Source organism: Galleria mellonella, unplaced genomic scaffold (genome assembly GCF_026898425.1).
Source record: "Galleria mellonella isolate WM207_F2 unplaced genomic scaffold, CSIRO_AGI_GalMel_v1 utg2411, whole genome shotgun sequence".
Classification (NCBI taxonomy): domain Eukaryota; kingdom Metazoa; phylum Arthropoda; class Insecta; order Lepidoptera; family Pyralidae; genus Galleria; species Galleria mellonella.
This window is the reverse complement of record NW_026442049.1, coordinates 532,842-555,600: the sequence shown is the minus strand read 5'-3', so window position 1 is coordinate 555,600 and position 22,759 is coordinate 532,842. Positions and strand designations below refer to the sequence as shown.

The 22,759-nt window shown below is 35.5% G+C and overlaps 2 protein-coding genes across 5 annotated transcripts; one reads left to right on the top strand and one right to left on the bottom strand.

The window, feature by feature from the left end:
* The first annotated feature begins 5,029 nt into the window (after positions 1-5,029).
* On the top strand, positions 5,030-10,422 carry LOC113522932 (protein draper-like). Of its 2 annotated transcripts, XM_031911414.2 has the most exons (7): positions 5,030-5,202; positions 5,496-5,619; positions 6,429-6,499; positions 7,568-7,638; positions 8,392-8,548; positions 8,857-8,987; positions 10,093-10,422. In XM_031911414.2, the coding sequence occupies exons 1-7, from the start codon at positions 5,114-5,116 to the stop codon at positions 10,212-10,214; spliced, it is 765 nt and encodes a 254-aa protein (XP_031767274.2). In that variant the 5' UTR covers positions 5,030-5,113; the 3' UTR covers positions 10,215-10,422. The 2 variants fall into 2 exon arrangements, with proteins under 2 accessions (XP_031767274.2, XP_026764583.2); XM_026908782.3 differs by having other exon boundaries at positions 5,031-5,202; positions 7,568-8,548.
* A 447-nt stretch (positions 10,423-10,869) lies between these two features.
* LOC113523011 (putative uncharacterized protein DDB_G0282133) lies at positions 10,870-19,914 on the bottom strand. 3 transcript variants are annotated; one of them, XM_026908885.3, is made up of 8 exons: positions 19,849-19,914; positions 18,438-18,577; positions 17,107-17,184; positions 15,147-15,195; positions 14,492-14,798; positions 13,857-14,037; positions 12,545-13,783; positions 10,870-11,601 (listed from the first exon to the last, which is right to left on the bottom strand). In XM_026908885.3, exons 2-8 carry the CDS (start codon positions 18,569-18,571, stop codon positions 11,469-11,471), a joined length of 2,121 nt encoding a protein of 706 aa, XP_026764686.2. In that variant the 5' UTR covers positions 18,572-18,577; positions 19,849-19,914; the 3' UTR covers positions 10,870-11,468. The 3 variants fall into 3 exon arrangements, with proteins under 3 accessions (XP_026764686.2, XP_031766127.2, XP_052750789.1); XM_031910267.2 differs by lacking the exon at positions 19,849-19,914 and adding an exon at positions 19,395-19,635; XM_052894829.1 differs by lacking the exon at positions 19,849-19,914 and adding an exon at positions 19,366-19,385.
* Positions 19,915-22,759: the final 2,845 nt, after the last annotated feature.

Here is a 22,759-nt window from a genome sequence, read left to right as displayed (position 1 = left end):
GAACATAAGTCCGTTTATGTTTCGAATTTTGCTAAAACCATTTAAATCATCATTCAAAAGTGGCCAATTTCATTCGTTTCCAATTTTTTAAATCCACACGTACCAAGTCGCGGGCAACAGCTAGTATGTAATACGTATGTGTCACACTTTAGCTATATATACAGAGAAGAAAGGATTTTTTTGTAATAGAGTCAAACAGCTTCATTGCTAACAGTATACTCTATTAGGTAGCCCTCCACGCGGTGCATCCTGGAAACCATCGTTACTGTTAATTCCTGGTAAACAAGTCAAGACGGGGATAACTGGCCTACTTCATCCCCGCCTATCATCCATCACAACTTCCCCTCCAGCATATGCGGGTAGAGTAGATGAGGTTACTATTCGTTTCTCACCCACAAAAAAAGTAACATATATCTTGTCTGTATGTATGTTGGTAATAACCGGCGGTTTTGTATGAATAAACGGAAGTAGTTGATGTGCGCGAATTCTGGCTCACTCGGGGGTTGCCTCCCAAAAAAAGCTCATTCGACAAGATTCGTTCCAATTGAAGGCGGATTGAGTATATATAGTCTGATTAACTGGTGTCCGAGTGTCTAGTGTCTTAGTGTCTAGTGTCTAGTGTCTCAGTGTCTAGTGTCTCAGTGTCTAGTGTCTCAGTGTCCAGTGTCTGAGTGTCTAGTGTCTGGTGTCTGAGTGTCTAGTGTCTAGTGTCTAGTGTCTGAGTGTCTAGTGTCTGAGTGTCTAGTGTCTGAGTGTCTAGTGTCTAGTGTCTGAGTGTCTAGTGTCTAGTGTCTGAGTGTCTAGTGTCTAGTGTCTGAGTGTCTAGTGTCTTAGTGTCTAGTGTCTGAGTGTCTAAGTATCTAGTGTCTGAGTGTCTAGTGTCTAGTGTCTGAGTGTCCAGTGTATGAGTATCTAGTGTCTGAGTGTCCAGTGTCTGAGTGTCTAGTGTCTGGTGTCTGAGTGTCTAGTGTCTAGTGTCTAGTGTCTAGTGTCTAGTGTCTAGTGTCTAGTGTCTAGTGTCTAGTGTCTGAGTGTCTAGTGTCTGAGTGTCTAGTGTCTAGTGTCTGAGTGTCTAGTGTCTAGTGTCTGAGTGTCTAATGTCAGTGTGTTTAGTGTCTGAGTGTCTAGTGTCTGAGTGTCCAGTGTCTGAGTGTCTAGTGTCTGAGTGTCTAAGTATCTAGTGTCTGAGTGTCTAGTGTCTGAGTGTCTAGTGTCTAGTGTCTAGTGTCTGAGTGTCTAGTGTCTAGTGTCTGAGTGTCCAGTGTATGAGTATCTAGTGTCTGAGTGTCCAGTGTCTGAGTGTCTAGTGTCTGGTGTCTGAGTGTCTAGTGTCTGAGTGTCCAGTGTCTGAGTGTCTAGTGTCTGGTGTCTGAGTGTCTAGTGTCTAGTGTCTAGTGTCTAGTGTCTGAGTGTCTATTGTCTAGTGTCTGAGTGTCTAGTGTCTAGTGTCTGAGTGTCTAGTGTCTGAGTGTCCAAAGTCTGAGTGTCCAGTGTCTGAGTGTCTAGTGTCTGAGTGTCTAGTGTCTAGTGTCTAGTGTCTGAGTGTCTAGTGTCTAGTGTCTGAGTGTCCAGTGTCTGAGTGTCTAGTGTCTGAGTGTCTAGTGTCTAGTGTCTGAGTGTCTAGTATCTGAGTGTGTCTAGTGTCTCAGTGTCTAGTGTCTCAGTGTCGTAGTGTCTAGTGTCTGAGTGTCTAAGTATCTAGTGTCTGAGTGTCTAGTGTCTGAGTGTCTAGTGTCTAGTGTCTAGTGTCTGAGTGTCTGAGTGTCTAGTGTCTAGTGTCTGAGTGTCCAGTGTATGAGTATCTAGTGTCTGAGTGTCCAGTGTCTGAGTGTCCAGTGTCTGAGTGTCTAGTGTCTAAGTGTCTAGTGTCTAGTGTCTGAGTGTCTAGTGTCTGAGTGTCTAGTGTCTGAGTGTCTAGTGTCTAGTGTCTGAGTGTCTAGTGTCTAGTGTCTGAGTGTCTAATGTCAGTGTGTTTAGTGTCTGAGTGTCTAGTGTCTGAGTGTCTAGTGTCTGAGTGTCCAGTGTCTGAGTGTCTAGTGTCTGACTGTCTAGTGCCTGAGTGTCTAGTGTCAGTGTGTCTAGTGTCAGTGTGTTTAGTGTCTGAGTGTCTAGTGTCTGAGTGTCTAGTGTCTGAGTGTCTAGTGTCTAGTGTCTGAGTGTCTGAGTGTCTGAGTGTCTGGTGTCTAGTATCCAGTGTCTGAGTGTCTAGTGTCTGAGTGTCTAGTGTCAGAGTGTCTAATGTCTAGTGTCTAGTGTCTGAGTGTCTAGTGTCTGAGTGTTTGGTGTCTAGTGTCCAGTGTCTGAGTGTCTAGTGTCTAGTGTCTAGTGTCTAGTGTCAGAGTGTCTAGTATCCGAGTGTCTAGTGTCAGTGCGTCTAGTGTTTGAGTGTATAGTGTCAGTGTGTCTAGTAACTGAGTGTCTAGTGTCTGAATGTCTAGTGTCAGTGTGTCTCGTGTTTGAGTGTCTAGTGTCAGTGTGTATAGTGTCTGAGAGTCTAGTGTCTGAGTTACTAGTGTCTGAGTGTCTAGTGTCTGAGTGTCTAGTGTCTGAGTGTCCAGTGTCTGAGTGTCTAGTGTCTGAGTGTCTAGTGTCTGAGTGTCTAAGTATCTAGTGTCTGAGTGTCTAGTGTCTGAGTGTCTAGTGTCTAGTGTCTAGTGTCTAGTGTCTAGTGTCTGAGTGTCAAGTGTATGAGTATCTAGTGTCTGAGTGTCTGGTGTCCGAGTGTCTAGTGTCTGAGTGTCTAGTGTCTAGTATCTCAGTGTCTAGTGTCTCAGTGTCTAGTGTCTGAGTGTCTAGTGTCTGAGTGTCTAGTGACTGAGTGTCTAGTGTCTCAGTGGCTAGTGTCTAGTGTTTGAGTGTCTAGTGTCTGAGTGTCTAGTGTCTAGTGTCCAGTGTCTGAGTGTCTAGTGTCTGAGTGTGTAGTGTAGTAGACATTTACACGCACATACACTTAGACACTCAGACACTAGACACTCAGACACTAGACACTCAGACACTAGACACTCAGACACTAGACACTCAGACACTAGACACTCAGACACTAGACACTCAGACACTAGACACTCAGACACTAGACACTCAGACACTAGACACTCAGACACTAGACACTCAGACACTAGACACTCAGACACTAGACACTCAGACACTAGACACTCAGACACTAGTAACTCAGACACTAGACTCTCAGACACTATACACACTGACACTAGACACTCAAACACGAGATACACTGACACTAGACATTCAGACACTAGACACTCAGTTACTAGACACACTGACACTATACACTCAATCACTAGACGCACTGACACTAGACACTCGGATACTAGACACTCTGACACTAGACACTAGACACTAGACACTCAGACACTGGACACTAGACACCAGACACTCAGACACTAGACACTCAGACACTAGACACTAGACATTAGACACTCTGACACTAGACACTCAGACACTAGACACTCAGACACTGGATACTAGACACCAGACACTCAGACACTAGACACTAGACACTAGACAGACTAGACACTAGACACTAGACACTAGACACTAGACACTAGACACTAGACACTAGACACTAGACACTAGACACTAGACACTAGACACTAGACACTAGACACTAGACACTAGACACTAGACACTAGACACTAGACACTAGACACTGGACACTCAGACACTAGACACTGAACACTATACACTCGGACACTAGACACTAGACGCTCAGACACTAGACACTCAGATACTAGACACTAGACACTCAAACACTGGACACTCGGACACTAGACAGCAAGACACTAGGTGTTATCTATCCAAATTGCGAATATGCCGTACAATTAACACTAGGCTCCGATCAGAAATCTAATAATTTGCCTCGTTTAAGGGTGAAACACGTGCGCAAAACGTACGTGAACAAAATGGCAGTCGGAGTTTGATAGCTATAGCTGTGAAATTTCTGGTAGTAATAGTGGTGGTCAATCTTCGAGTGTTGGCAGTTACACACATACTAATGGTAGCGAAATTAAACAAAATAATTCTAATCGAATTACCAGTAAAAGTGGTCTGTTTTAATAGAGGTTTTTTTGAATTTGACGTTTCACTGTCTCTGCCTACCTCATCGGGCGACTGGCGTAATGTTATATAATTCATTCTAATGCTGGATTACAGTAGTTTTATTATCATTACAGTTAACATATTGTTATTATGAATTGAACGGAAGTTATGATTTGTCATGCAATTATTCATTTTATATTAAAAGTTTTCAGTGATTTATAATAGGATATTATAGGGTGACAACCAATCATGTGTGGCATTTACGGACAAAATTATTGACTTTTCAAATGAAGTGAAAATTAAAAATGAATTTAAATGAAAATTGGTTAAATTATATATTAATTAATATTATATACGTGAAAATTCATAATGATATTTGAATAGGTATTAGTTTAAAACAACATTACGGTAAAACAAATCAACATATTTTAATGAAATTTGGCAAACAAAGAGACCATAGAAGACTTTTGTGATAATATTAATGCTAATAAAAAAATGAAATCCAGCTCGAAATAAGACATTAGAAAACAAGTAATTTCTTTTCAAAAATTTTTGTGTATTTTGCTCCGTACAAAAATATACACTACTAATATACTACAATAATATATGATCACCCACAACACCAATGGCATTGCAGGTGTGCTGCCGGCGTTTTAAAAAGGAATATGCTTTTTTCTTGAAAGTTATGTCGTCGTATCGGTTCGGAAATACTGCTGTTGGATGTTGATTCCAAAGAGTGGTTGTACGTAGAAGAAAGTACCTTGAAAAAAGCACGGTGGAGGACCGTCACTCGTCTAGATGGTTGGCATGAAATTTTAGTTTAGCTCTATCAGAATAACTTGTTTCTCCTTACACTTATTACGAAAAACAGAGATATTTATTTTTAAAGTTAATTAAAAAAAAAACTGCAATAAAGTGTCCTTAAAAAGTGTATTGCGTGAACACTCTAATATTTAATACATATAATTATCAACAATTACGAGACAGTCATTGTGATAGTGATGCTTGTTGCGAAATAATTTGGTCCACTGTGTAGAAGGACGGTTCTGTTTGTGACAATATGAAGAAACGGTGTTTGTTTATTTGTGTATTCCTTTTTATATGTGTTCAGCTAAATGTCGAGTGCCAAGTATGCACAAGAAGCGTTAAGTGAGTAATTTATAATCGACATAAAAGATTGCATAAAGAATATATTTATATGGGCTATAATTAATTAAATTAATTAATTACAATAATAGTGGATAATTTATATATTTTTTATTGCACTTGTAAGTTACATATAATATAATGCATTTATAAATGTTGTAAGCAAGGGCCGACTTATCTCTGACAGAGATCTCTTCCAGTCAACCCAATACAGCGAGAAAGCATTTCGTTAGCGTGCAGCTGAAGTGCTAAAACTATTAATATATAAACAAATATACAGTTATATTGTGTTTTAGGAAATTTGTTCCTGTACGAAAAACATTTTATCGGACTTATGTAGCTACTTATAAGAAAGCAAATTGCTGGTTTCGGTGCACCAGGACTATGATTAAATCTTACATAGAACACAGGGACATAATTGTAAGTGTTAAACATTTGGTATATATTTTTTTTATTATTGAAGGCTCACCTGATGGAATGCGATGATGAATGTCGCGAGCACACGAGTAGTCTGTTCGATTTGCTTTAAATTGTTGTAGATTATATTTGGATGGAAAAACATAAGTAGGGAGAGTGTCTAACAATGGGGTCGGTTATGAAGTGTTATTTTTCTAAATTTATCTCTTAATTTAATAATAATAATAATAATAATAATAACAACATCTCAGACGGTTGGGATTCCGAGGCGGCTCACTCCCGGGAAAGATGCAGAAAGCTCTTAGATACTGCCCGCATTGTACGCCGGTTTCTCTCCCTGGGGCCTTGAACCTCGGCCGACTGTACTTCTGCCGGGGCTTAGTTGCCATCCCCTCTCTTTAAGAGGGGAGATGAGAATTTGTGTAAAATTTAAAATATAATAATAAACTCTTTATTGCGCACAGTAGAGATGTATACAAGGAGTATTTATATAGAATATGCATATACAAAAGGCGGCCTTATCGCTAAAAGCAATCTCTTACAGACAACCTGGCATAAAGAATGGATAAGTACAGAGAGAATGGTAGATGGCGCAAGTCAGACACAGTAAATACATAAAAGAAATAAAACAAAATGCATAATTTTTTTTCAATTCAATTATTATATATTTTATTGCACCAAGGAAAAAATAATAATTACAGTAAATATTATATATTATAATATATTATATATTATAATAATATAAAGAAAAGTGGTAAATACAAGTACATAAAATTATCGATATTTTAAACAAATTGTAATTTTATTTCCAGGACAGTCGAAGGGAAACTGTAAAATATTGCTGTTCAGGTTACATACGTAATGATACGGTCTCAGATAAAGAGTACGTATAAAATTAATTACTATATTTTTTTTACAACACAGGGGGCAAACGAGCATGCGACTCACCTGATGGTAAGTGACTACCGCCGCCCATGGTCACCCACAACACCTACGGCATTGCAGGTGTGTTGCCGGCCTTTTAAGAAGGAATATGCTCTTTTCTTGAAGATTATGATGTCGTATCGAAATACTGCTGCTGGAAATTGAAAATTGAAGTGACAAATTTTATAAGTCGGTTTTAAAAAAGTTTTCTCCTGCTCAGGCTGTGGATTTATTCCCTGCTGAGGTTTTCCCTAAAGACTAGAGTATGGAGTTCTTCAAAAAGGGTATATTTAAGTTTCTTCAGGGTAAGCAATGCGCACGTGACACCCCTAGTGTCGCAGGCGTTCATAGACTACAGTGACTGTTTACTATAAAACAGGTTGTGTGCTTGTTTGCCATTTTTATGGTATATAAAAAAATATTTCAATAAAAATATACAATTTCAAATGTTCGTGATAGAAATAACGACATGGACAGATTTAATAATAAAATATATACCAGTTTTTAAGTTAATCATCAGGAACATAAGAGTGAAAACGGAAATCAATTTGGTGTACTTTGTGATGCCAGAACAAACATAAAGACAGACAAAAAGACAAAGTAAATTCTAAAAATATTGTTACAATTTCTATCGCTCCTATTAAAGTTGCTTACATTAATTTGTTTTCCTTCTTAAATTAATCCATCTTCCATGAATAGACATCGATCAGTTACAATTTTATTATATTAGTAAAATTATATAGTCTATTAGTTATTGCAAATATACCAGTTATAAGGTTTATCAGAGTATCACGAAAGGATCAAGTTCAATGTGAAATGAATAGAAAATCAATAGAATGAAATCTCGTGTCCTTTTTTTATCTTTTGCTCTTTGTCTATTCTTACAATGTTACTTCAATTGTAGATTTGACTTTAAAGAAATTGCCATTGTTGCTTATTTATAAACGTTCTTATTTATGTTATTTTTTATGTTAAATGATAAAAAAATTATAGAAAGCATGTTCTCATCTTTTTGTATGTTTTTCAGTATAAAATGTATACCGAAATGTTCAACCAAGTGCGAAAATGGCTACTGCAAGGAACCAGGAAAATGTGAATGTAATGATGGTTACTTAGCTGATTTAATTATTCCCCACTTATGTCTCCCAACATGTAAACCGAGCTGCGTGCATGGCACGTGTATTAAACCTAATGTTTGCAAATGTAACTTCGGCTATGAGTTACGGGACGGTATATGCCAACCAGTTTGTACTGAGCCGTGTGTTAATGCAGTGTGTGGTGCTCCAGAGACTTGCATTTGTCATAGTGGGTTTAGAATGTTGGAAAACAACGTGTGCAGCCCTTATTGCTCAAGTGGTTGTACTAACGGGAAGTGCATCAGTCCCGAGACTTGCAGCTGTCAACCGGGCTGGCGCTTAACTACTCCAAGTACTTGTGAGCCAATTTGTAGTAGACCATGTGGCAATGGAACTTGCACAAAACCAGATACATGCGACTGTTACAAAGGGTATGAAGCTGATTTGAATGGGACCTCGTCTGTGTGTGTGCCAGAATGTGTAAACTGTGGAGGTGTATGCGTAGCGCCTGGCGTTTGTGTTTGTCATCCACCTTATATAGCTGCAGCTGTGAGAGACGATGGCGGAGAGTGTGACTGTATTTACAATTGTTCAGATGCAAATAAAATGTGTGACCGCACTATTTGTTATATTCCGACTACTACTACCAGTACTACTTCTATTAGTACTACCACAACTCCTACTACTATCCCTTCTACTACTACCGAAATAGATGATACAACTATAGAGAATCTCGACATATCCATTTCCACTACAGAAACGACGGAAATTACAGATCCGAATTCCATATCTTCAACTAGTAACGACAATAACAGGACAGAGTTATTTGATATTATCATTGAAAATTCCACATTGTATACCAGTTATGTAACAATACCTGGTAATATAGATGTCAAGTTTAATATTACAAAAGAGGCTATACATAAAACAAGGTGAGTTTATTTTACACCATAAAGAGTACTGTGATTTTATTATTTCGAATAGAATAACATTAAACAGTAACTTTTTCTTCAAATACAAAGTTAAGTTACACTATGTATTATACACATTATTTAAGACACGTAAAAGTAAACTAATTTGGATACACTGGTAATCGAATAAAAATGACTCAAAAATCTACTCGCCACATTTTAGAATTGTCCTTAATAACGATAAAGATAGGTGTATAAATGTCTTGTAACTTAAAAGAATGTTTAAAAATTATTTAGGCCATGATGAAATTGAAGTAATATAATTTCAGCTCGCTAACATTATGGATGCTGATTGCAATTGCTTTAACAATATTGAACAGTATGCTTATTATTATAATTCTATTCATAAAGAGGAAGGCTTTGTACAAATACTGCAAAGGTGATAGTTACGCTGTCAAAGGTAAGAATCATCATCATCATCCACATCATTAACTGTCCACTGTTAAATATAGGTCTCCACCATAGATTGCTATAAATAACGATTCCAAGCCACCTGCATCCATTGACTCGTTGCAATTCATTTAAGGTCGTCGCTCCGTCTAGTAGTAGTTGTTAGCTCTGTTTTTAGATTAATTCGAATATTCTCTACCACCTGAGCTACTGACCGATTTGGTGTTTCCATAGTTTCTGCATATGACATAGTAAACAAAAGTGCTTCTCTAGAATCTTTTGCAGTAAACAATAATGTTATTTACTATTTTTTCGTACACATAATTAATATAGACAATTTAACTTGTTATTGTCAAGTTTTCGGTTAATACTTTCATAATTTACATTGAATATAGTTCAGGAGCACTTGTGTAGAATTTAAACTTAGATTCTAGACATTTATAGCTTGAGCAGCATTGATTGTAAATTGATAGATCATCCAGTTAGTAATTAGTATTACATAGTTGTAATTGAAGATAGGATCGCCTTTTGTATCCTGATTGTGAGTTCAAGTTCTAGTTCACTAAGGCACCATTTTTGTGTCTATCTTATTTGTATTCTATCCTACTGTGTTATAATTTTTAATCTGTGGATCCTGATTGTGAGTTCAAGTGAACTAAGGCACCTTTTGTATGTCTACAATTTCTTTTGTATTCCATCCTACTGTGTTATAATTTTTAATCTGTGGATCCTGATTGTGAGTTCAAGTGAATTAAGGTACCATTTCTATGTCTACAATTTCATTTGTATTCCATCTTACTGTGTTATAATTTTTAATCTGTGGATCCTGATTGTGAGTTCAAGTGAATTAAGGCACCATTTGTATGTCTACAATTTCATTTGTATTCCATCCTACTGTGTTATAATTTTTTATCTGTGGATCCTGATTGTGAGTTCAAGTGAATTAAGGTACCATTTCTATGTCTACAATTTCATTTGTATTCTATCCTACTGTGTTATAATTTTTGATCTGAGGATCCTGATTGTGAGTTCAAGTGAACTAAGACACCATTTGTATGTCTACAATTTCATTTGTATTCCATCCTACTGTGTTATAATTTTTTTTTTTATTCCAGCTGAAGTAAGCACGACCGAAGTCAGTGAGCAGTTTGATTTCAATCAAATAAAATTTTCTTCTATAATGAGGAAGAAGCAGAATGAAGAACGAGAACAGGAAGAGTGTAATAACAAGGCATAGAACAATATTTTGGATGTTTTGTTTCTATGCTATTACATAATGCAGAAATATAACTACTTTTCGTCTTAGCCTAAATTTCAGTATTATTTTCTTGTTATGACCATAAAATTTTATATATTCATATGGAAAAACGAAAGAAGATCAGTGACATTTAAATAAGAAATAAATGGATTTTAAAAAATAAAGAATAAATAATTGCAATCTTCAACAGTGTTTCAATAGAATTTAAATGAATAATTAAAGATTGTGTCCTACAAAAGAAAACCTACTTCAATTAAGTTATTTTGGTTTAAAAACTAAATAACTGAACCTATCTTAATAAAACTTTTATGGGACCAATTTATAAGTATATTTCCTTAAGATAAAACATGTACCAGTTTTTAAGTTAGATCTTCAAATTACAATTGTGAAAACCGCATCCAATTTGGTGCAGTCGTTTTGCGTGATGCTGGGAAAAACATATACATAAACACGAAAGACGAAATGTCTAAAAATTACTATTTTTGCTTCTATTGCTTTTATTAAGACCCCTCATATTAATTTTTTCTTAAATATCTTGCGTGTCTGATTATAATTTTATTATATTAGTGAGGTTGAGTTAGAATTTGCTGCATGTTTAGGAGGTTAGCATAAAAGGAACACAAAAAAATATATATTAAATTTAAATTCTTTTATTATAATGTATTATAAAAAAATATTATATTCATAAACTAAGTATATATTTGTCTTATCACAAAATAGTTAAATTTGTCATAATCAGGTAATTATAAATAAATGTTTAATGTGTTTTTGTATAAACAAAATAAAGTCTGTCCTATTAAAAAATAAACTTGTTTAAAGTAATAAATATTATTATAAGACTCTATAGATTTTGATGCATAAAATTTCAAGTTATTATGACTAAACAATGTTTAACCAATTAAACAGAGTTTTGTTTAAACAGTGTTTTAAATAAATTTAAGAATTTAATGTAACTTTAAATTAATAAGTTAATTAATTTTTAATGCGATAACAAAATGGTTTTGTATGAAATAATGGATTTTATATTAAGAACATTTTGAATCATCGATGACTGACGTAATTCAGTGGTTAATAAGACATAATATTATATTCTATTGTATTTGAAGTTATAATTAGGAACATCAGTGATATTTAAACCGACAGACAGATATGTATGTACGTATGTAGTGGTATTGAAATAAAATATGACTTAATCAAATACTCAGTACATTTAAAGATGAAAAAAAAAACAGTTCATCTGATTTGTTTAATACAGATTTGTCGGCCTTTCACGCTGGTGTCTTTGTAGTAGCCAACTTTGCAGAGGCACAGATGTGGAGCCGAGCAGACACCATTGGGACATCCACCTGGACAGTTTGGCAAGCACCTGGAAACAACACAAGTGTATTAAAGTGACATTTTTTGAATTGATTCCATAAAAAAACCCCTATGGAGATTTTATACAAATACTAGCTGACTCGGCAAACGTTGTTTTACCATATATCTACATTATTTCGAGAACTATACATGAAAATTTATCCTACTACAATTATTATATTCGATTGCTATCTTGTAAATCTATTGCGGCATATAAAATAACAGGGATTGATCTTAAAAGCGTGAAAATTTGAATTTGTATGTATTTTTCAATGCTAAGTCATAATAAAATAAAAAAAATTGTTAAAAAAATAAAATATATTTAGAGGTGGGTCACCCTTATCATTGAGGGGTATGAAAAATAGATGTTGGTCGATTCTCAGACCTACCCAATATGCACACAAAATTTAATAAAAATCGGTAAAGCCGTTTCGGAGGAGTTTGGTAACAAACACCGTGACACGAGATATAAAATTCTCGTACAAGTGAAACTTGTATCCAAATATTGTATATATATATATATATATATATATATATATATATATATATATATATATATATATATATATATATATATATATATATATATATATATATATATATATATATATATATAAAACATAAAAAACATCTTTTAATATTTTTGATATGGATTTTATTCTTTTATTACGAATCGTTCTAGCAGTGGACGCAATATTATAGAATTTTCGTCGGCTTCGATTACATTTATTGTGATTAATTATTGAAAAATATATATTTATCAAAATAAAAAGTAATCTATTACACTCAGGGGTAATATACCTTCATAACAGTGAAAGAATTTCCAAAATCGGATCAGTAGTACCGGAGATTACCCCGAACATCCAAACTCACAAACTTTACCTCTTTATAATAGATATATAGATTAATAAAGATTACCTAGTGATACTTGTATTATAAAAAAAAAAAGTCACCTGCTAGGATCACTTCTATCTGGAATGTATCCAGGGTTGCATCTACATTCATTTCCTTCTACGCAGTGGCTGTTGATACAAGGTCTTGAGCATACTGGCACGTATTCAGCATTCTGTTGATCTTCATATTGGTTCGATTGATGGAACGATCCATGGTTTACATCCTGGGAGCCGTTCCGGGCTCGGTTGTGATCAGACCCCACTTGGTTGAAGGAATTAAATGGACGGTTATTACGGTCACGCGTTGGATTAGAGGGACTGTAAGATTCTTCAGGGTAACCATATCCTGGATAGGGTCCTTGGTTAGAATTTGGATAATATGGTCTACCTTGTGAAGGACGATTGTCTGGATGCTGCGGATTATCAGATCTTTGGTTGGGATGGGAGGAATTGTTAGAAGGGCGTTGTCTATCCGGATTGTATCCTTCTGACACGCTTTGGGGGTATTGTTCAGTGGTTGTATCCTGATTTGACGGATGATTTGACCCGTATCTCGGAGACGATGCTGGATAAGTGTGTCTTTGTTGGTTTGGATTTGGGTTATTTGAGTGTTGGCTATTTGGGTATTGGTTGTTTGGATACCGATTATTTGGGTATTCGTTATTCGGGTATTGATTGTTGGGATATTGGTTATTGGGATACTGGTTGTTGGGGTATTGATAGTTGGGATACTGATTATTGGGATACTGATTGTTGGGATTCTGGCTGTTGGGATACTGATTATTGGGGTACTGATTGTTGGGATTCTGGCTGTTGGGAAATTGGTTATTCGGATTAGAGTATTGGTTTGAAGAATATTGAAATTCGTTACTTCCATTGACTGCTTGACTATCTGAATTGTTGTACCTGCCATATGTGGTAAGAGAATTAGGGCCTTGTGATGGATACTGTGAACTATAAAATGTACCATGGTTGGAATAATATTGAGAATCATTTGAAGATTGTTGTATTGTACTGTGTTGGTAATCAGAGTATTGACCTGGTCTTTGGTTAGTTGGATATCTGGAATTATATGTTTCTACATCCCCTCTTCCATAGTCTGTTTGGGAGTATTGGCCCTGATGATATTGGTGGTTGTCAGTTTGATTATATGGATATGGGGCTGAGCCATTTTGGATTTGATTTAGAGGATATAAGGGCCTGACCCTAATAGGCGTAACGTGAAGGTGTGAATCATCGTCAGTGTTTGAACGGCGCGAGCAGGTATTAGGCGCAACACAGCTTCCAGAACTACAGGCCCTATAAACAGAAAAAACCATGATGAGTGCTTCTTTAGTCATTATTGATATTTCGTAAAGAGACAGTTACTTACGGATTGCATTGAGGAACACATTTGCCTTGTTGGTCTTTGGCGTATCCAGATCGGCAACGGCAGTCATTCGGAGCTACACAATCGCCGTTTTCACAGCGATCGCAGACAGCTCGGCAAGAGCCTTCATGTGTAGACTTGTAGCCGGTTTTACACTCGCAGGTATTTGGTGCTGTACAGTTGCCTACAAATTGTAATTCCATTAGTCAATAGATATAAACGTAACGGTTCATTGTCTGGTGAAGCGTTCTATACAGAGATTAATTTGGCGTTCTAGGTAATTATGTAAATGATTATTTACAGTATTTTTTTGAGATATTTAAATCACGTGATTTATTTAAGTAATACAGATTAAATTGGATAGATATAAGCCTCGGGGTTTCGGCTTCTAAAAAACTGGTAAATAGCTGTATTTTAGTATCAAGTAAAGATTATGATAGCATAATTAAAGTGTACTCATATAAAGTAATAACACTATAGTTCTCAAAAACGGCAGTTCATGAAGGATACCACAGAATCCAGAATACTATTGATATTTATAGGTAATCACATCATATCAGATAGATCGTCAGCTAAGTAAAATTTTATAAAAAAAGTTACACAGATTTATTTTATCAAAACTTTGACAAAGTACGAACCTAATCCACCACAGTTTTCTCTACAACTAGGTATGCAAAATTTGCTGTCAGGATCTAATTTGAAGCCATCATTGCAGATGCACTCTCCTCCAGCACAATGGCCGTTTTGACAACCAATTGGACAGGTGGCTACACAGACTCCAGCCAAGTTCTTTACATGGTCAGGGAAACATTTGCAGGTGTCTGGCGCTACGCACAGTGCATTGACGCATTCATTTGTGCACACCGGCTCGCATAGCATATAGTTGTGTGCATTCCTGATGTAGCCTTTACAACAGGTTCTAATTCGACTGAGTTCTGGCCGAGACTGGAAAGGAATAAAGTACAGTTACAGACATTTTATATATTTTGATATTATGGACATTCGATTTAATGTAAAGGAAAATCTTTAAATCCCCAATCTTAAAGACTTAAGGCTGATAATCTTCCAAGTCAATGAAACTGATTCGATTATGAGTTCCAATTGTGATTAGCCATACAATGTAGATAAAAAAATAAATATTTTCAAGACTATAATTTCCGATGATTTTATCGGAAATTATAGTCTTGAGATCTCTGATTGATGAATTAGACATTTTATATATAGTGGGTCATCACCCACATTATAATTATTGTAATTTTTATTAGTAAGTATTGAGAGTATGTAACATCTTACCCCATTTCCAGCTGGTACATGAGAGGGATCAGACACTAAGTTTATTGTTCTGTAAAAAACAAAAAAAAAAAAAAACTTACTAATTACTTAACTTACTTGGTGTCATGATGAAAGGTTATGGGGGCCGGGATTGTTAATAATTTATAAGTAGATAGACAGATACTCTTTATTGTTTCCTCCATAAGATTACTATAGTAAACTTATTATAAATACAAACAATTATAAGAAAATATTATCGCTAAGAGCGATCTCTTCCAGGCAACATTTGGATGGAGAAGAGTAATTATAAATAATTTGACTGTACGCAATGAATTATGTAATGTATGTATATTGAAAAACTGTAAAGATCACCTAGTCAATTAAATGAATAAACAAAATAATATATGACCATTTACTACGAGCCAAAAGTATACCTCGTCAAAAATAAGAACACATTTCTTACAATACGAGGTTTGTCCGGAAAGTACGTATAAAAGTTTTTTAAAAATTTTATTTTACAATTATTCAGGTAAATCAATTTTATCCCCTTCAAAATACTCCCCCTGTGACATAATGCACTTGTGCCAACGCCGTTTCCACTGTGAGAAGGCTCCTTGAAAGTCCTCTGGTTGTAGGTTTCTCAGCTGCCCCGTCGTAACTTTTTTTATCTCATTTATGTCCCCCAAATGCCGCCCCCGAAGTACCAATTTGGTTTTTGGGAACAAGAAGAAGTCACACGGGGCCAAATCCGGCGAATAGGGGGGGTGTTCGGTCACCGTATATCAAAAACTCACGGACAACAAGAGAGGTGTGGGCAGGGGCATTGTCGTGGTGAAGAATCCAACGCCCCTCTCGCGCCAATTCTGGACGAACTCGTGCCACACGAGCTTTGAGGCGTCTGAGCACATCGACGTAGAATTTTCCATCAACTGTCTGGCCTGGAGGGACGAATTCTTGATGGACAATCCCCCGAACATCGAAAAAAACAATCAACATTGTCTTGACATTTGAGCGGGATTTTCTTGATTTTTTTGTTCGTGGTTCCCCGGATGTCTTCCACTCTTTGCTTTCACGGCCATTCTTGCCGAGTTTCGAGAGAAACTTGATTACGACGCGCTGCTCTTCAACGGAAGCGGGCTCCATGCCGACGGGGTTTCGTTAAGAGGTAACTTCACAGATGGCGTGACAAGCCATTCGCACCGCACGGCGGTCAGACCAGAACTGAAGCATTGTTAGGGACATAAGGAAGGGGTCCTGCGCTTACCTGGCCTCCCCACTCCTCTTTCTCGCATTCCAGAACACTTTTATACGAACTTTCCGGACAGACCTCGTACTTGTATATCGCGGACCCAGTTACTATTCCAATTTCTTCCCATTAAACCCATGTATCGTGAATGGTATATCCCTATATGGGTAGTGTTAGATACAATAGTAATAAATACTCCGGTTGGTGCAGTAATAGTCCTAATATATATTTAATAGTTTCCATTTTACTTTAAAATAGATATATTACCATAGATTTACAGCGAAACAATAAGACAGTCTTGTAGTAGTCAAGTGTAGTGTCACACAGAGGGCGTCTCAACCGAGCGATTAATATAAAATTTGCAGGGTAGTATGGTGACCGTTCCGTTGTAATAATTTACACGGCCTACCCACTACGTTTATGCCGGTCCGCCATTGTCTACGCATGTATCAGTGTTAACAGGTATGGTGCAAAGGATAGCTGTGTGGTCCCGTCATAGAATGTGCCACCTCCATCTCTCCCGCAGACGTCATAAGAGGCAACTAAGGAAACTTAATAGTCGAGGGATGAGTAGCAGCGTCCCTCTTAAAACATCTCTAAAAATCTAACTACAGTTGCCATTCCGCCTGTATTCAAACCTGTGTTCAGCAGTGGACAGTTAATGACTGATGGTGGTGATAATATGGTATGGTAAGCGGATGAAGTCGGGGATAAAAACAAATTGAAAATACTTACGGAACTTCAACATAGCAAACGCCGACGTCTTCCGCCGGGTCGTGTCTTGTGGTATTCACTTGTGTATTGTTGTAAAATCTGAAATTATTTTATACCATATTTAATTTATATTATTTTAGTTTGCTTAGACACCTATGTCCCATTCGTGTTTCAACCGTGAAGCAGTTGTGTTTGCATGGCTGTGTTTCGTTTTGAAGGGTGGGATATAGCAGTGAATTTACAGGGTATGGAGGAATAACACTTGAGTCCCCAGGAATGGCAACGCATGGAGGGTATCATGGGCGAAACAGTATACTCTGTTATGTCCATGGTACTGCTCAAGTCACTAGGTGATGGTTACCACTTTCCATCAGGTGGGCCGTCAGCTTGTTTGCGATTATAAGTAGAATAAAAAATACGGGGTTTTTTGTTTGTTACCTCATAATTTCGTCAATTGTAAACGGAATTAGAGAATTCTTTTTCTGTCTAAAAGAACACACTTACAAATTTAATCCATTCCATAGAAATTTAATCAAAATTGGTTCTGTAGTTTAATTTTGAAACACAAAATAACTGGTTTTATCACAATTGAAGACAGTTTATTATAGAATACAATCTTATTTGAAGTCGGTTAAGAATTCAAACAATTTGATTAATTATCGTCAAATACATTGATCAAAAACAAATTTTTGATATTACATATCTGTCCGATTACTTAATCTAGAACAAAACATATTACTTATTTGTCTGGGGATGGTGCCTGGTGGCTGTAGCATAGGTTTTCCTAGTTCAACCATCAGTCTCCACAATACGTTACACTGAGTATTCTTAAGTAAATATTTATTTTTTTATTGTACACTTTATTGCATCAAGTAAAAAGAAAAATAAATATTAATGAGAAGTGATACAAAAGGCGGCCTTGTCGCTAAGCAATCTCTTCTAGACAACTAGTTAAATATGTTTGTTCATACAGTATTGTGGAAAAAGGAATGTCGAAAAAGGAATGTTGTGTTGGTTTGGTCATTTGGAGAGGATGGATGAAAGAAGAATTACGAAAGAGATTTATCGAGCAAGAATGAATGGAGATGTCGGTACGGACCGCCGGTAGATGGACGTATGTCGACCAAATAGGCGACGTGCTGAAGAAGGGCCAAATTAAAAGTATCCGTAACCGGCGAGCGTGTATGAAGGGATTGATGAATGTGGAAGAGGCGAAGGAGGTTTGTTTGAATCGAAGCATTTGGCGTTCCATTGTTTCTGCCTACCCTAATGGGAGACAGGCGTGACAGATATATGTAGTATTGTGGAGAATGAATAGATATTTTGAATTTGAATTTGAGGATGTTACTCACCTTAAATAGTTTGTGTCGCCTTTGTACTGGTAACGGCTGCCGTAGCCACCTTTTACGCCCTTCACGTACTGCACGTCAGAGTCTGCGCGTGCGCATCCTACGAGGAGTGCGCCCAGTAATAGAAATATACGCATTTTGATCTGAAATTGAGTATAAATTATTTTATTACAAATGCAATGTGCAAACATCTATGAGTTGTGGTGAAAACTTACCATCAGGTAAGCCAAATGCTTGTTTGTCATACTTTCATATGATAAAAAAAAAAGAAATAGATGGATAGAAAAATTAGAAGGAGGCCTGAATTAGTTAAGTTTATAATTTAAAACTATTTTTCTTATTAATTTTGATCATTAAATGCAGATGGAATGATAAAAAAAGTCGAATGTCTAATACAAAGAACGGGGTGAATCTGCACCCTTGGGAGGTTTAACCGTCACCATCAAGGTCAAAAATTAATATTATCAATCCATTTCAAAAAAAGAAGGTTCTCAGTTCAGTTGTATTTTTTTTTAATATTTGTTACTTCATAACTCCGTCAGTTATATATGGATTAGGAAAACTATTTTTTTTATTATTTTAAAAATTTACTTACAAATAAGAAGGAATTTTATGAAAATCGGTTTTGTAGTTTAGTTTTTAAATTAAAATAACTGGAACTTTTTCACAACTGATGACTTTTTTGTGAGACACAATCTTTATTTAATTACAAGTCAATATAATTATAATTCCATTAAACTTAATATTATTTTAATAGGATAAAATCTACAGTCCCTTTTTTTTTAATTATTTATTATTGATTATTTGCTATTATATATTATATAACATAAAAAAATAGAATACAATAAATTATTATATAAATTATAATAATTAATACTTTATATTATTAATATTTATTTAAAGTTTAATTTAATAATAATTTTATTATTACCTTGTAATTATATTTTAGTCAACACTCACCAGCAACAGAATAAATAAATGAAAATAAATAATTCACTTCCGCATCGGACCCAATATATCAACAGAAATAAGTAAGTAACAATCAAGTAGGTATAACTCACTCGTACATGGTCACTTTATCTAGACAGGGTCTTAGGCCAATAAGATGACACTTGCATGATAATAAACGTTGAATATGTTTGTATGGTTTTTGTATATTTGCATTCTATAATGTAAGCAGTAGGTGTCTGCTCATAGCGAGCACTATGGACCCTCTTGGGTGTAACAAGTAACAATTGGGGAGAGAGCCTTAATGCTTAATGATTCACGAATTATTTTATACAATATAAGTAATAAATTTTATTATAATTTATATTTATATAAATTAATTAATTAATAATTAGAATACCTTATTATTAATAATAATTTATAATTAATTTAATAGTAATTTTAAATTTAATCGTACATTACTTACCGAGTGACTATTTCGCGTAACGTTCCTCTTTGTACTGGCAACTGGTTTCTGTGAGATCACTTAGTTAGCTTAGTTAGATGTGTAGAATTTAAATAATGTGGTGGGGTTCTGTTAATAATATAATGTATAAAAATAATAGTTACTAGCTATTTGCCCGTTACTTCGCACGCGTGGATTTCAGAAGTAGAAAAACCAATGAAGGAAAGTTCCTTCTTAATGGTGTTTTAACATAAAACATATATCAGATTTTAAATTATACCTGCAGGAATATAACTGTCAAAACCGTATCCAGTTTGGCGTAGTAGTTTTCGAGTAACAGTGGAACAAAATACATACAGATAGACAATATTTTAAAAATATTTATTTTGACTTCTGTGTTTTATTAAGACTTCTGATATAATTATTTCTTAAATATCTTCTATTTACACATCGTTTAGTTACAATTTTCATCATCATATCATCATCTCTTATTTCAGATACAATGTACATTGTTTTTTGAATAAATGACTAATGACTATCAGCCTTTAACTATCCACTGTTAAACATAAGCCTTGGGGGGATTTTGCTAGTAGTTCCCACGCTTGGCAGGCAGATTGGCAACCGCAGTCAGGCTTTGGAGATATTTTAAGAGAGACGCTGCTGCCCATCACTCGCCCTCACTTAGTCGCCTCTTATGACACCCACGGGAAAGGAAGGGAAGGGCTGTTCTATGCCGGGACCACACGTACACTTTCTTATTATTAACACAGACAATATAATATTATATTAGTATTATTAATTAAATATTATGAAATTAAGTTCTTGTATGTATGTACAATGTTCATGTAACGGATTTACGGATTTTGGTACCTTTTTCCGGAAATAAATAACTAATGTACGGTATATACTAATTTAATCCATGTAAAACAGAGGAACATCGCTAAATATAATACAACTACAACATACTGCTCTGATGAATTACGTGTTATTTATGAATAAATCATTATATTATCTGATTCATAATGTTTATATTTGCGGCAAGGTCACGATATATATACAGCTAGGTATAGTTAAAGGACATTATTTTTTTCTCACACATTTGTCTCAGTTGTTTTCCTCAATGATCTCATAGCGCAATGGTTCCGTGAACACGCGAGCGGGTCCCTAATTCCAGTAAGTTCATATGCCGTCATATAATCGGAATCGGTGAGATAATTTGACTCTGTTTTGCATATTTTGATTGAAAGTTTATCATCAAGTAGTTTGTAAACAAATTGTGCATAGGTATATTATATATAGTATATATAAGTAAATAATGATATATTAGTCTATTTATATGTTTATAATATATTAAGTATTACTTTTTATATTCTTTCAATTTAATAATGCTCCGCCTATTTATTTTTCGGTTTGTCCAATGGTTGATTGGTAGAGAACACCGTCCGGCGTTAAGCCCGCCATATGTACATAGTTTCACTGCGCATTCAAGTTTAAATAAATAAATATGTGATCTCTGTTTATCTTAAAAAAGCTTGCTATCCTTTATATACTTTTTTTTTTATAAATACATTAAATATTTTCACAAATTTGTCGTTGCAGTAAGTATATAACACATATGAGACCCAGTAGGGAAAATATTATAGTAAATAATGTTTTTATAAAAAAAAAAAACTTAAAATTATAAATTCGTATAGAACATATTCCTGCCAGCAAAAAGTTATAACTAAAAATAAGTGTCAAGAAATTAAACTGTTTTTATTTTGTTTTGCTTACATGGCTGTGTTTCGGTTTAAAGAGTAATATGTAGCAGTGAAATTACAGAATACAAAGGCATAACAGCATCATCATCATCATCATCATCATACCAGCCTGTGATTGTCCACTGCTGAACTAAGCTTCCCCCTAGTGGGAGTTTTGCCAGGCTTGGCAGGCAAATTGGCAACCGCAGTTAGGCTTTGGAAATGTGCTGAGAGCGATATTGCTTTTCATCGCTTGCCTTCCTTAGTCGCCTCTTACGAAACCAACGGAAAAGGAAGGGATGGCCTATTCTATGTCGTGATCACATGGGGCATCATCATCATCATGTCAGCTTTAAATGTCCACTTTTAGAATGTTTTAATTTATAATTTCTTGCTTGTTTGCTATATAATATATATTCTCTGCTAGAATACGTGTTTTCATCACTTATCTTTTTCACTTACTTCATCACAGTCCACCGCTCTGCAATAGTCGGTATACTTAATTATATCTCGTTATGTATGTCAGGCACTTGGTATGTAACATTTATATTATTATCATGTATCAGTGAACATTTTTAGACATGTTTACTCGTTATTACTTATAGGTAATGAGATCATGAGGCTAAGAAAAAATCTTTTAATTATAATACAATAAGATTTACATAGCAGCTTGGGTTTGTATTTGCAAATTTGATGCCTCATATCAGACATTTTTTGTTCACTGCTGAATATAGCCTTCTTCCATTGACGTTTTTTATGGGTGAAGATGGCATGGTAAGGTAACCTCGTCTGCGCTATCGGTATACGGTGACGGGGCACCAGTGAAGGGTGACAGATGAGAATGATAGCAGGTCAGTTGGCCCATAATGATCAATTGAACAAGAATTAACCATTATTATTTCCAGAGGGAACCGCGTGAAGCTCAACTTGATAAGGTATATTGCTAGCAATGAGGTTGTTAAATCTCATTACTAACAATCCCTTTCCCCCCTCTCCCATAGACTGCCATAAGTAACGGTTCTGAGCCAACTGTATCTACTGACTCCCTGCAATGCATTTGAGGTCGTTACTGTATGTAATGTTATTTTAAGGTCTAATGAGAGATGATAGGTGAGGATGAAAACAAAAGGCCTACCATAAAATATTTTCGAAATTTTAAGACCGAACGAAACACAAATTTGATGTTAAAATTA

Coding starts and splice junctions, on each gene's coding strand:
- LOC113522932 (XM_026908782.3), top strand. CDS start 5,114: ATGAAGAAACGGTGTTTGTTTATTTGTGTATTCCTTTTTATATGTGTT. Junction 5,203..5,495: donor GTATGCACAAGAAGCGTTAA/GTGAGTAATTTA, acceptor ATTGTGTTTTAG/GAAATTTGTTCCTGTACGAA. Junction 6,500..7,567: donor GATACGGTCTCAGATAAAGA/GTACGTATAAAA, acceptor TATGTTTTTCAG/TATAAAATGTATACCGAAAT.
- LOC113523011 (XM_026908885.3), bottom strand. CDS start 18,571: ATGCGTATATTTCTATTACTGGGCGCACTCCTCGTAGGATGCGCACGC. Junction 14,799..15,146: donor ATGTACCAGCTGGAAATGGG/GTAAGATGTTAC, acceptor ATTCCTTTCCAG/TCTCGGCCAGAACTCAGTCG. Junction 11,602..12,544: donor GATAGAAGTGATCCTAGCAG/GTGACTTTTTTT, acceptor TGTTGTTTCCAG/GTGCTTGCCAAACTGTCCAG.